Source organism: Gigantopelta aegis, chromosome 2 (genome assembly GCF_016097555.1).
Source record: "Gigantopelta aegis isolate Gae_Host chromosome 2, Gae_host_genome, whole genome shotgun sequence".
Taxonomy (NCBI): Eukaryota; Metazoa; Mollusca; class Gastropoda; order Neomphalida; family Peltospiridae; genus Gigantopelta; species Gigantopelta aegis.
In genome coordinates, this window is record NC_054700.1 from 37,593,725 (window position 1) to 37,606,941 (window position 13,217).

Below are 13,217 nucleotides of genomic sequence, written 5' to 3' on the forward strand. Positions count from 1 at the left end.
GGTTTTTTTGCATGCATGGCTTTAGATCACACCAGTATCAAGGCAATAAATGCTGTGCCCAAAATAATCATGTCCAAATTGAGCACATTTCACCTCAAAACCACTGAAATGTCAAGTTTTAATTAGATTAAAACCAGCATTCTGAGAGTACTAATTTAAAACCAATATACATCCTCTATCGGGCCTCACTTCAAGGGCCATAACTGTGAAAAATGTATGAATTACAATGAAAGTAAAACTTTATCTGCAACAGTACATGATAAAGCTACATGTATATACAAACTTTCAGCTCAATATCTTGAGGCATTGCTAAAAACCAGTTCGGAAAACAAAATTTGGCATCTGCTAAGTTCAAGGGTTACGAGTGTCAAAAATGGGTAAATCGCCATTCAAGTCTAACTTTTTTATCTTTAACGGTACATTATAAAGCTATTCACAAAATTTAAGCTCAATACTTTGAGACATTGTGAAAAGAAACATCTGGAAAACTATATGTGGGACAGACAGACAGGAGATGAAACCTAGTGTCTCAGATTGGATCGGTAGTGGACTAAAAGGAAATGTTTTATTTAATGACGCACTTATCACATTTTATTTATGGTTATATGGTGTTGGACGGTAGTGGACTAATAACTTGATACACATTTCTGAACATGCACAACTCTTCAGCAGCTGCTAATAAGATTACTGCATTAAAAAAACCCACCTCAATATGATGAGAAGACAAAAACATGCTGTGCCCAAAATTAGTCCGATCTAAAGCCGTGGCCTCTTTGAGATGACCTACAAACACTGAATACAGTGTCCTCTCACACTCCTGTTAAAAGCAAGTTGTTGCATCACATTTTCACATGGCACCAGACTAATGGAATTATGTTTATGATGAATAAAGGCTTCTGCACCTCTGGTGTGTGTTTTTATATTTTATTGTTTGACGGAGTTGGGGGCACTGGTATGGGATATTTATCTGTAGGTCAGTTAGTGACAGTGTTGAAAAGGCATTGCTATATAGAAGAAGGAAATGTTTTATTTAACAATGCCCTCAACACATTTTATTTATGGTTATATGGCGTCAGACATGATTAAGGACCACACAGATATTGAGGGAGGAAACCCGCTGTCGCCACTTCATGGACTACTCTTTTCGATTAGAGCAAGGGATCTTTTATATGCACCATCCCACAGACAGGGTAGTACATGCACTGGCTGGAATGAGAAATATCCCAATGGGCCCAACGACAGGGATCGATCCTAGACCGACCGCGCATCGAGCAAGCACTTTACCACTGGGTACATCCCGCCCCTGCTATATAGTGACGAACAGCAATGTTGAGGGGTCATTTAAACATGCTGAGGCGTTATATATTATTTTCTAGTATGTGCTTCAGCACTAGGCTATGTCGCCACCGTACCGTCTTTTCCCCCTACCATTTAGTAAAACACAACAACTTATTTATTTGTCATGTCAAAATTCAGTTTATTCTTAATTTCCTTTGTCAAACATGTTGCATGATAATATCATCTATAAAAATACATTTCTAACAAGTATTCTGAGAGTACTGCTAAAGTAATACATGCCCCCTATCAGGGCCCAAAACATTTTCTTATCTCCTAAATTCAAGGGCAATAACTCTGTCAAAAATGCGTAAATCACCATGAATGCCAAACTTTATCTGTAACTACATGAAAAGCTATCCACAAAATTTTAGCTAAATATTAAAAATGTTTTCTTGCCTAGAAATTGTTAGCACTATGAGTCAATATATTCCAAGTACAACTGTACACAAATGCTAATGATATTTTTGATATTTTTCAATACATGATAATTTACAGTAAATCTAGGTTCCCAGTCAAACATACCTCAAGATAATTAACATGACTGTGTGAAGAAATGTACCCAAAATAATGGTTTTTCATGATCAGTGACCCTTAATCGTATCAATGTTTACAACATGCATATGCTGTTCTTTAATAGCCCCTCTTTGATCAAAAATGCAAAGGCAGTTTCATCTTTGACAATGTTAATCTCTGCAAATCGTATGTTGGTCATTTCATATAAGGATCTGGTTTTTGTCCTGTTCAGAACACACAGTTTACTGCAAATAATTTTAAAATGTCTGAAGATTGCAGAGACCAAAAGCTGTAAATATACACGGCACTAAGCCTAGGCATAATGGCTAAAGGGGTGTTCTCATTATGTGATTAGTCGCACTGACTTGTCACATGCAATCAAATCGTGTCCGACAAGTTGTGTCCAAATCATACTGATTAGGACATGTCCTATTTCTCATGACAAATCCCATAAAAAGAACACCGCTTAAAATGCACAAGTTTAAAATCATTGTTTTAGTTTTAAAATGATTTGCAATAAACGGTGTTCTGGATGCAACAAAAATAAGACCTGTATGTGATGGCCAACATAAGCTTAGCTACCTAATTATTTGAGCATCTCATCTCTGAAAGTCAACTACAAGTACTGTCTCAGATCATTCAATCAATCTTTTCACATACACACAGTTTTATCAGCAACTCCAAAGATATCCACACAGGTAGAATGTCTTTAGGTGTGAACAGTTGTAAATATGTCTCCTCGATTTAATACCAATACGTTTTCACTGGCTGTCTCTCTTCCTTTATCCCCATCTGTTCCATTATGTCCTGTTCAAACGTACTCAGTTTCGGCTTCAAAGTAACTGCTTTCATTTCGGCTGCTCTGGTGTCCTTTTCTTTCTCTGCAAGAAAAAGCAGTATCAATTATTCAGAATATTTGTTATATATGTTGTTACAAAGCTGTTAAAAGTTTTGTGAATTGTCTGTCTGCTTGGAACTTGGAGAGGGTTTTAACATGCTCATATACCTTTGTGGTTTCGAACACGCCCCCATCCCGAGTCCAGCCTCCGATATGATTGGGGGTCTGACTAAGGGCAGGAATGTCTGTCTGCATACTGATCACCATCATGTTGGAGATGTGTTAAATAAAAGGCTGATGAAGGCCCCTCCACCCCCCACCCACCCCCACCCCCCCCCCCCCATCTCCCCTCACTATAAAAAATTCAATTTTCGGGTCGTCTCAAATATGAGGTAATGAATTTTGAAAGAAAAAAATCCAGAGAAACTCGGGGGTGGGGGGGGGATTTGTCAGGATTCTGCAAGTTCTCTTAAAAAGATGGATGTGGGGAAGAGTATAAGAAAATTAGGTACATGCAGTGTCATCTTCAGACAGGTTGATAGGTTGATCTCTCCCCCCCCCCCCCCCCCCCCCACTAATTTAAATGAAAGGAAATGATTTATTTAATGATGCACTCGTAACATTTTATTTATGGATATATGGCGTCAGTAGTAAAGTTTGTTTTATTTAACGACGCTACTAGAGCACATTGATTTTTATCTTATCATCAACTATTGGACGTCAAACATGGTCATTCTGACACTGTTTTTTAAAGGAAACCCGCTGTTGCCACATAGGCTACTCTTTTACGACAGGCAGCAAGGGATCTGTTATTTGCGCTTCCCACAATCAGGATAGCACAAACCATGGCCTTTGTTGAACCAGTTATGGATCACTGGTCGGTGCAAGTGGTTTACACCTACCCACTGAGCCTTGCGGAGCACTCACTCAGGGTTTGGAGTCGGTATCTGGATTAAAAATCCCATGCCTCGACTGGGATCCAAACCCAGTATCTACCAGCCTGTAGACCGATGGCCTAACCACGATGCCACCACGGCCGGTATATGGCGTCGGATATGGTTAAGGACCACACAGATATGAAAGGAAGGAGATTTATGGTTCATATTTTGTCCAACAACGAGGTCACATGGACAGACAGACAGAGACAGAGAAAAGGAAGGAAGGAAATGTTTATTTAACGACGCACTCAACACATTTTATTTACGGTTATATGGCATTGGACATATGGTTATGGACCACACAGATATTGAGGGAGGAAACCCACTGTCGCCACTTCATGGGCTACTCTTTTCGATAAGCAGCAAGGGATCTTTTATGTGCACCATCCCATAGACAGGATAGCACATACCACGGCATTTGATGTACCAGTTGTGGTGCACTGGCTGGAGCGAGAAATAGTCCAATGGGCCCACCGACAGGGATCGATCCCAAACCGACCGTGCATCAAGCGGGTGCTTTACCACTGGGCTACGTCTCCCCCCCCCCCAGACATTGAGAGAGAAAATCCACTGTCGCCACTTCATGGGCTATTCTTTTCGATTAGTATCAAGGGATCTTTTATCTGCACCATCCCACAGACAGGATAGTACATACCACAGCCTTTGTTACACCAGTTGTGAAGCACTGGCTGGAACGAGAAATGGCCTAATGGGTCCACCAATGGGGATTGACCCTAGACCAACTGTGCAGCACACTAATTTAAGGCCGCAGACTCCCGAGCAGACAGCACCACTGAATAAAGTCCCACACTATCTTCTATTTAGCAGAACTACATGCAATTCCCATCAACTTTGTCAAATTATTAATAAACCTGCACACACGACACCACTAGATCACATTGATTTATTAATCTTCAGTTACTGGATGTCAAACATTTGGTCATTTGACATACAATTTTCGACAGGAAATGCGCTACATTTTTTCATTAGCAACAAAGGATCATTTATGTGCACTTTTCCCCCTCAGACAGGACAGCACACACCACAGCCTTTGATTTACCAGTCGTGGTGCACTGGTTGGGACAGTAAAAAACCTGCACACGTGACCTAGTCTGCCACTGACCTGCATATGAACTGATTTTCACCATATCGTATGATTGGTCTTCCTCTACTTTAGACAGAGGGACGATCCTCCCGGTTCTCGCAGACACTCTGACCTTCTCCCCCTCCTCTGTGTACCTCCAGTCAATCGCGGTTGGTTTGCTGAAACAAACAGTAGTCACTTTTTATTGTATGTCTTTGCTTTATAACACACTTTCAGTTGCTAGTTGAAACGATTTGCAGAACCATATTTTTTATACACTATCCTTGCATAGCCATTGTTGTCAGTTATGCTTTTGTGTACTAGTCCAACTTCGAAAACTTTCTTCCATTCATGCAAATGACGGGTAAAGAACTTGAACTAGTTTCAGAAAGAAAAGAGACTAAAGGGAAGTAACTCACTGTACTAATTGTAGTTATTTTGCAATGCAGGGCACACATGAAAGTATGTTGTGTGCATAACGCTAACAATAACCCAGATGGGTCAATAAGATACTCGCCTGTCTGATGGGTCAATAAGATACTCGCCTGTTTGATGGGTCAATAAGATACTCGCCTGTCTGATGGATCAATAAGATTCTCACCTGTCTGATGGGTCAGTAAGATACTCATCTGATGGGTCAATAAGATTCTCACCTGTCTGATGGGTCAGTAAGATACTCATCTGATGGGTCAATAAGATGCTCGCCTGTCTGATGGGTCAATAAGATACTCGCTTGTCTGATGGGTCAATAAGATACTCACCTGTCTGATGGGTCAAGATACTCGCCTGTCTGATGGGTCAATAAGATACTCGCCTGTCTGATGGGTCAATACTTCTGTCTAATGGGTCAATAAGATACTCACCTGTCTGATAGGTCAAATAAGATACTCACCTGTCTGATGGGTCAATAAGATTCTCACCTGTCTGATGGGTCAATAAGATTCTCACCTGTCTGATGGGTCAAATAAGATACTCACCTGCCTGATGGGTCAATAAGATTCTCACCTGTCTGATGGGTCAATAAGATTCTCACCTGTCTGATGGGTCAAATAAGATACCCGCCTGCCTGATGGGTCAATAAGATTCTCACCTGTCTGATGGGTCAATAAGATTCTCACCTGTCTGATGGGTCAAATAAGATACTCACCTGTCTGATGGGTCAATAAGATTCTCACCTGTCTGATGGGTCAATAAGATACTCACCTGTCTGATGGGTCAAGATACTCGCCTGTCTGATGGGTCAATAAGATACTCGCCTGTCTGATGGGTCAATACTTGCCTGTCTAATGGGTCAATAAGATACTCACCTGTCTGATAGGTCAAATAAGATACTCACCTGTCTGATGGGTCAATAAGATTCTCACCTGTCTGATGGGTCAATAAGATTCTCACCTGTCTGATGGGTCAAATAAGATACTCACCTGCCTGATGGGTCAATAAGATTCTCACCTGTCTGATGGGTCAATAAGATTCTCACCTGTCTGATGGGTCAAATAAGATACCCGCCTGCCTGATGGGTCAATAAGATTCTCACCTGTCTGATGGGTCAATAAGATTCTCACCTGTCTGATGGGTCAAATAAGATACTCACCTGTCTGATGGGTCAATAAGATTCTCACCTGTCTGATGGGTCAAATAAGATACTCACCTGCCTGATGGGTCAAATAAGAGTCTCACCTGTCTGATGGGTCAATAAGATTCTCACTTGTCTGATGGGTCAAATAAGATTCTCACCTGTCTGATAAGTCAACAAGATTCTCACCTGTCTGATGGGTCAACAAGAGTGACCTCTGAGGTCACCAACAGTGGTTTCTCTTCTTTCAACAACATCCCAGAATGTGTCGGTGTTCTGTTCACCCATCGGTATTTCTGTTTAAATACAGTTATGAACAATCATTAAAGTTACATATTAAGTTATTAAAAGAATGTCAGTACATACAGAAAGAGGAAATGCTCAGTGAATATGTACATGCACTTGTAAAGGGCAACAATCAATTACAATAGTACCTATAACAAAATATCTTATTGATATTTAAAGTAAAGGGTATTATTTATAGACCAGCCTTGGTGGCGTCGTGGTTAGGCCATCGGTGAGTTCTCCACAAGGCTCAATGGGTAGGTGTAAACCACTTGCACCGACCAGTGATCCATAACTGGTTCAACAAAGGCCATGGTTTGTGCTATCCTGTCTGTGGGAAGCACAAATAAAAGATCCCTTGCTGCTAATCGGAAAGAGACATAGCCCATGTAGTGGCGACAGCGGGTTTCCTCTCAATATCTGTGTGGTCCTTAACCATATGTCTGACGCCAAATAACCGTAAATAAAAAATGTGTTGAGTGCGTCGTTAAATAAAACCTTTCTTTCTTTCTTTTTATTTATAGATTTCCTCAATTTACAGTCCTTACTTTCAGGCTGGACAATACGAAACAGAATCGTGTAATGTTGACTTGTTTCTCAGCTAAGAGAGAAGTTGATGTAGTGGCAATATATGTCCCAAATGAACTGTGAACTCGCTCTGGGTTGGACGGGTACTGAGGTAAACTACCTAAGTATGTACCTGTATGCATTTTAGCCTACTTTAGAAAACCATCACTGCAATTGTTGTTGTTTTAAAGTTACATTGCCTACTTACAAAAATACTCTTGACTCAAACACTTGGATAACAACACACAGGTCTTTGGTCATTCTGTGGAAAGTATATAATTTTTACAGTGTCTGAAGTATCTAATTGATTGAACTGTAAGACTGTACACTACCATGCAGTCTTGATTGTGTACATAATGGTTAACGTATTGGCCACAAGTCTGCTAGGTTCTAGGTTCACATCCTGGTACCGGCTACCAATCAGAGCCAGTTTTAACACTTGATGGGGAGACATATTAATATAATGACACCAACCTCTCTCTTATTAACCACCACCAATTAACCAATAGACCCTGTCCTGGACAGTCCAGATTTCTGAGGTGTGTAAACGACAGTATGCTTGAACCATAATTAGATATAGCATGGACAAAAATCAAAATGAAAAATGACTGAAATGACTTTGTAAAATATTTAGTGACAACACAGTTGAGACCCTCACTAACCACTAACCATTAAACCCTGTCCTGGACAGACAGCTCAGACAGCTGAAGTGTGTGCCCAGGACAGCATGCTTGAACCTTTATTGGATATATACTCTTCAAAAGAAGAAACGCAAAACCACATTGTCGTAACATTTGGAGAATTGATTTAATTATTGAATGGTGAGTCCGATAATTACCAAATGTTGCAGGATTGTTCACAATTCACTCTAGTCCATTGTGAGTAAGTGATAGGACACACCACCAAGGTCAAGGTCATCTGGAGTCAATACCGGGTGTGGCCTCCGCGTGTGTTGACAACTGCCTGGCACCGCCTGCCGATTGAAGCAACCAGAGTACGGATGACGTCCCGGGGGATGGTGGCCCACTCGGCCTGCAAGGCTGCTGCCAGCTCAGGCAGGGTCTGGGACTGTGGTTGTCGCTGTCGGAGGCGTCGGTCCAACTCGTCCCATAGATGCTCAATTGGGTTCAAATCCGGTGATATCGATGGCCAAGGAAGGACATTAATGTTGTTGTTCTGTAGGAAAGCCGTTGTGAGACGTGCTGTGTGAGGCCTGGCGTTGTCATGTTGGAACACTGCGTTGGCGTTGGCCATAACTGGAACGATGTGTGGCCGGAGGATCTGGTCAATGTAGCCCTGTGCATTCAGGTTGCCCTGCACGTGGACCAGGTCAGTTCTGCCAGTGTGTGAGATGGCTGCCCACACCATGACACTACCCCCGCCGAATCTGTCCACTTCCTGCACGCAGTTTGCCGCATAACGTTCACCACAACGCCTATACACGCGACAGCTTCCATCATGACGTCGGAGCAGAAATCGGGACTCGTCACTGAACCACACCTGTCTCCATCGCAGTTGAGGCCATTGTCGATGAATGCAGTCGGAGTCGACGGTGTTGTGGTGTTAAGATGACACCTCGAACTGGACGTCTGGCACGAATTCCTACCTCACGTAGGCGGTTCCGTACGGTCTGGTCGGATATCCTGCGCAAACCTGGTATTGCTGCGGCTGTGGAGGTGGCAGTAGTCAATCGTTCCCGAAGGTGGCGTACCCGGATGTAGCGGTCCTGCCCGGGGGTAGTGACCCGTGGTCGACCGGATCTAGGGAGGTCACGTGTTGATCCATGTTGCTGGTAACGGTCCCACAGTCTGGAGATGGTGCTTGGGGACACATGGAATGCCCTGGCAACGGCCGTTCTGGATTCGCCTGCGTCTAGTCGGCCGATGGCATTGTTTCTCTGCGGTTCACTGAGACGTGGCATGTCCTGGATTGTCAACTGTCGGCCAGATACAGAGGCCAGGCAAGCGAACACCCTGCACTTTTATACTGTCAGGGTTCATGTTGCACGTGCAGACAACGCACGTGCAGTGGTGACCTGGTTTGCACGTGGCTGCGTTTTTGCGAATATTCACATTTTGAAACTTTATTTTACAGTAGCTGCGTTTTATCGAATGTAACCGTGGGAATGTGTTTGGGACATGCAATGACCTTATATTCACAAAGCATGAACCGGTAGGAAACATAAAATCGGAGTTATAACCCATTTGTACCCTTTTGCGTTTCTTTTTTTGAAGAGTATATATAGGCATGGAAATAAATTGAAATGGAAAATAAATGAAATGACTTTGTAAATTACTCACACATGGTTGAGCTCCTAACTATAACCACAAACCATTAAAGGCATATTGTCACAGACCACTGACCTATTTAATGGTCTAACAAAGTATTACCTGAAGAAAAAAAAAATTGATTTGTCCCTAAATGTTCTTTATTCAACCATCTTCATAACCACCATACTCCATTTATTAATGAGATTTTATAAAAATAACTGAATTATGGCAGTGGTCCATAATTCAAAAACTAAAATTGCTGAGAGGATTGACATGGATTTCACTCCATCATGGTTCAGTTAAGGTGATGCAATAGCTAGATTTGGGTTTTAAAAATTAATGTAATTTTTATTTATTATCCATTTTTAGAGAAATAAGATCCTTAAACCTGCGACAGTATGCCTTTAAACCCTGATCTGGACCTTTAGTGGCTGTATAGGCATGGAAACAAACTGAAATGAAAAATGAATGGAATGATTTTATAAATTACTCACACAGTTGAGTCCCTCCACAAAGCACCAGTTCCTCTCCTTGACGATGGCCGTCACCAGCCCCTGCTTCCCACGGTCTCGTCCAACAAGAATCTCCACCTACAACGAACACGACAGTCACTCACATTGAAGATCAAACAACTTGCACGTAAATCACAACAGTGACAATGTGATCAAACTACGTGTAGCTGTGGTACATGTATGTCTCTTCTGAAAGTCAGATGTGGCCTTTTAAAGGCACAGACCCTAGTTTCAGCCCACGGAAATGCACATTAAGTTTAGTTAATCTACAAACTTAGATTAAAATTGAGTTTAAACATGAGTCATATCTTGGTACATATCAAAGCGATACGTCCCACTAGTATGCCAAGTGGGACGTAAGACTTGGACGTCACCGATTGTTGCATTACAACCTTACAGGAACGTCAACCAAATGAGTTAGTGATATAAATTAAGATTGATTACGGGTAATAAATAAGATAGTAAACTCGCTACCATTTCGTATCATGTTTATGTCCCTCGTGAAATAATTTTCATTATCACTTGCTAAAGTTTGTGCAACTGAAAATGATTCCACTCGGGACATAACCATGATACGGAATGGAAGCTTGTTTAATATTCAATAAATCTAAAAATGGCTCCCCTTAATCTAAATTAGTAGAGCAATTAATCACTCAATTATTTTCATGTCAAGGTCTTCAAAGGTACACTTTTTCTTGCTCCAGCCAGTACACCACGACTGGTACATCAAAGGCTGTGGTATGTGCTATCCTGTCTATGGGATGGTGCATATAAAAGATCCCTTGCTGCTAATTGAAAAGAGTAGCCCATGAAGTGGCGACAGCAGGTTTCCTCCCTCAATATCCGTGTGGTCCTTAACCATATAGCCGTAAATAAAATGTGTCGAGTGCGTCATTAAATAAACCATTTCCTTCCTTCCTTCAAAGGTACATCATACTGAAGGTCTGCTACTCTGCTGGTACCTATTTCACTGAAGGACTGCAACTAGCAGCTATACCAGACATTCACTTATATCTATTTCATGCAGGAAATGACATCATTACAGAAGATGGAGCATTTTAAGGACAGAGGAACATAAAATATGTGTACTTCAAACTATATTTTTTGTACTATAAATTAATAGTAATACAAACTGTGATTTAGTCGTAGATTTACATTTACATGCAAAACCAGGCTTACGATGTTTAGTGAAATTGGGCCCAGATCCTAACCCTAACACTCGAGTTAACCTACTCATATGTTGCAATTGCATGTTCACAAACATAAAAAATAACAATTTGACATAAACGTTGGTTTTGTTTAACAATACTGATGGAATTTGGTAGTAGTGGGCATTCAGAATAATGGGACATCTCCTATTAAACCAGTAGACAGATGGCAAGATTTTTGCTTTCAGCCAATAGCCAGTTATTACTGGTTGTCAGCAATAGTTAATCCTGTTAATCCATGCACCAGAGTTCCGAGACCTCTTATTTCTTTTCTAAATGACCACAAGGGTTCAACTTGTGTTACATGATTGAATACCTATGCCACATGGGCTATAGTGTGAGGTTATATGATTATATAGTTAGTTTGTTTTGTTTAATGACACCACTAGAGCACATTGATTAATGGGTAATTAATCATTGGTTATAATTGGATGTCAAACACTGGGTAATTATGACTCAGTCATCAAAGGAAACCTGATACATTTTTTCTAATGCAACAAGGGATCTTTTATATGCACTTTCCCACAGACAGGAGAGCACATACCACAGCCGTTGACAGCTTATATGATACATGTTCACTCGGTGCATGTTTATCTTGTACCATAAACCACAACAGTTTATTAGTAAAAATACTGTTTTTTATTTTCGCTTTTTTCATCCCCCTCCCCTGCTTTCAAATCTATGAGCTATAACAATTTAGCTTTATTTACCAATCCCCAAATCATACAGAAGCAATTAAAAACAAATATATATAAAATTGTTAAACCACCATTTATATTTATGAGTAAAATAATATTATATTATTTCATATTATATACACTTAATTGTAAGGCCATGAAGTTCAGGCTCCCAAACTGTGACATGGTTGCGCGGTGTTAGCAATAATAATCAGTATAAGTTAGGTACGGTAGATACTGGTCTAACACATCCACTGCAATCTTCAAATTTCCACTCATGAATCACTTTTGTACAGATGTGTGATGTACAATAAAAAAACTAATACTGATTTAGTATTTTCTTGTACGACACAGTAATGTGTCGGTGTGTGTGTATGTGTGTGTGTTTGTATGTGCGTGTGTGCGTGTTTGTATGTGCGTGTGTGCGTGCATGCATGTGTGTGTATGTGTGCGTTTGTATGTTAGTGTGTACGTGCATGCGTGTGTGTGCGTACATGTGTATGCACATGTGTGTGTGCACGTGCGTGTGTGCGAGTGTGTGCGAGTGTGTGTGTATGTGTTTCTACAAAGAAACAAACAACAGAAGCTCAACCACACCTTTATTCAATAAGAAAACAAACCCCAAGAAAGATGAATCACAGAAGCTAAAAATAAGGCAAGAACACAGGTGATATCGCAAAATGGAGCTCGCCACTCTTAACGTAACATCAAACCAACTGTAAAAACTAAATCATTAAATAGTCTACTTCAACACTTGTACTTAACCGTAGCTACTGTTAATCTCAAAACATGTTTACTAATTTACAAATCTCAAAATATATCAGTAACAATGAATGGAAACTAGTCCATTGTGGATCTAAATGTGTGTTTCCTATTGTGATACTTTAGTGTTGGCTATATATTTAAAAAAAAAAGAAAATGAAAAAAAAAAAATCCCCCCCAAAAACAAAATTTATATATATATATATATTCTAGGTCTCATGTTGGACTATACCCAGTTCTATATGTCATAATATCATTAATGGTATCCTAAGTCCCTTTACAAGGTATCAGAAGTATCAAAATCACTTTAAATAGTTTTGGACTTTCATTTCCTAAATTAATCATATATGTGTTGGTAAAGAATAAAAATAATGAGTTTAAAAAAAAAGAAAAAAGGAAAGAGCGAAATAATTACAACATAAAAATATATATATGTGAACAAATTTATAAAGAAATATGAAAAGTTAAAGTCTTCGATTAGTTAATGATTAATATAAATAACTGCCAGGATTCATTGCAAGCATGTTACAATTCTGTCAGATACATAAATATATATAATTTAGTAGAACACAAGTACATGGCAGTATTTAAGCAACAAGAACATTGTGGTGTAATACATGTATTCAAAGCAAGATGCTAGGGGAGTTATATA

The 13,217-nt window shown here is 40.2% G+C and overlaps 1 protein-coding gene across 2 annotated transcripts in view; it reads right to left on the reverse strand.

Annotated features, from left to right (window-relative positions):
- Window positions 1–1,456: 1,456 nt before the first annotated feature.
- Window positions 1,457–13,217, reverse strand: part of LOC121385007 (probable 39S ribosomal protein L24, mitochondrial) — a 62,367-nt gene continuing 50,606 nt past the window's right edge. For both annotated transcript variants that reach the window (XM_041515535.1, XM_041515544.1), the window contains exons 3-6: window positions 9,901–9,996; window positions 6,474–6,580; window positions 4,751–4,890; window positions 1,457–2,732 (exon numbers count right to left, since the gene is read on the reverse strand). In XM_041515535.1, the coding sequence (XP_041371469.1) occupies window positions 2,596–2,732; window positions 4,751–4,890; window positions 6,474–6,541 (345 nt within the window). In that variant the 5' untranslated portion in view covers window positions 6,542–6,580; window positions 9,901–9,996 and the 3' untranslated portion in view covers window positions 1,457–2,595. The remainder of the gene's footprint in view (window positions 2,733–4,750; window positions 4,891–6,473; window positions 6,581–9,900; window positions 9,997–13,217) is intronic.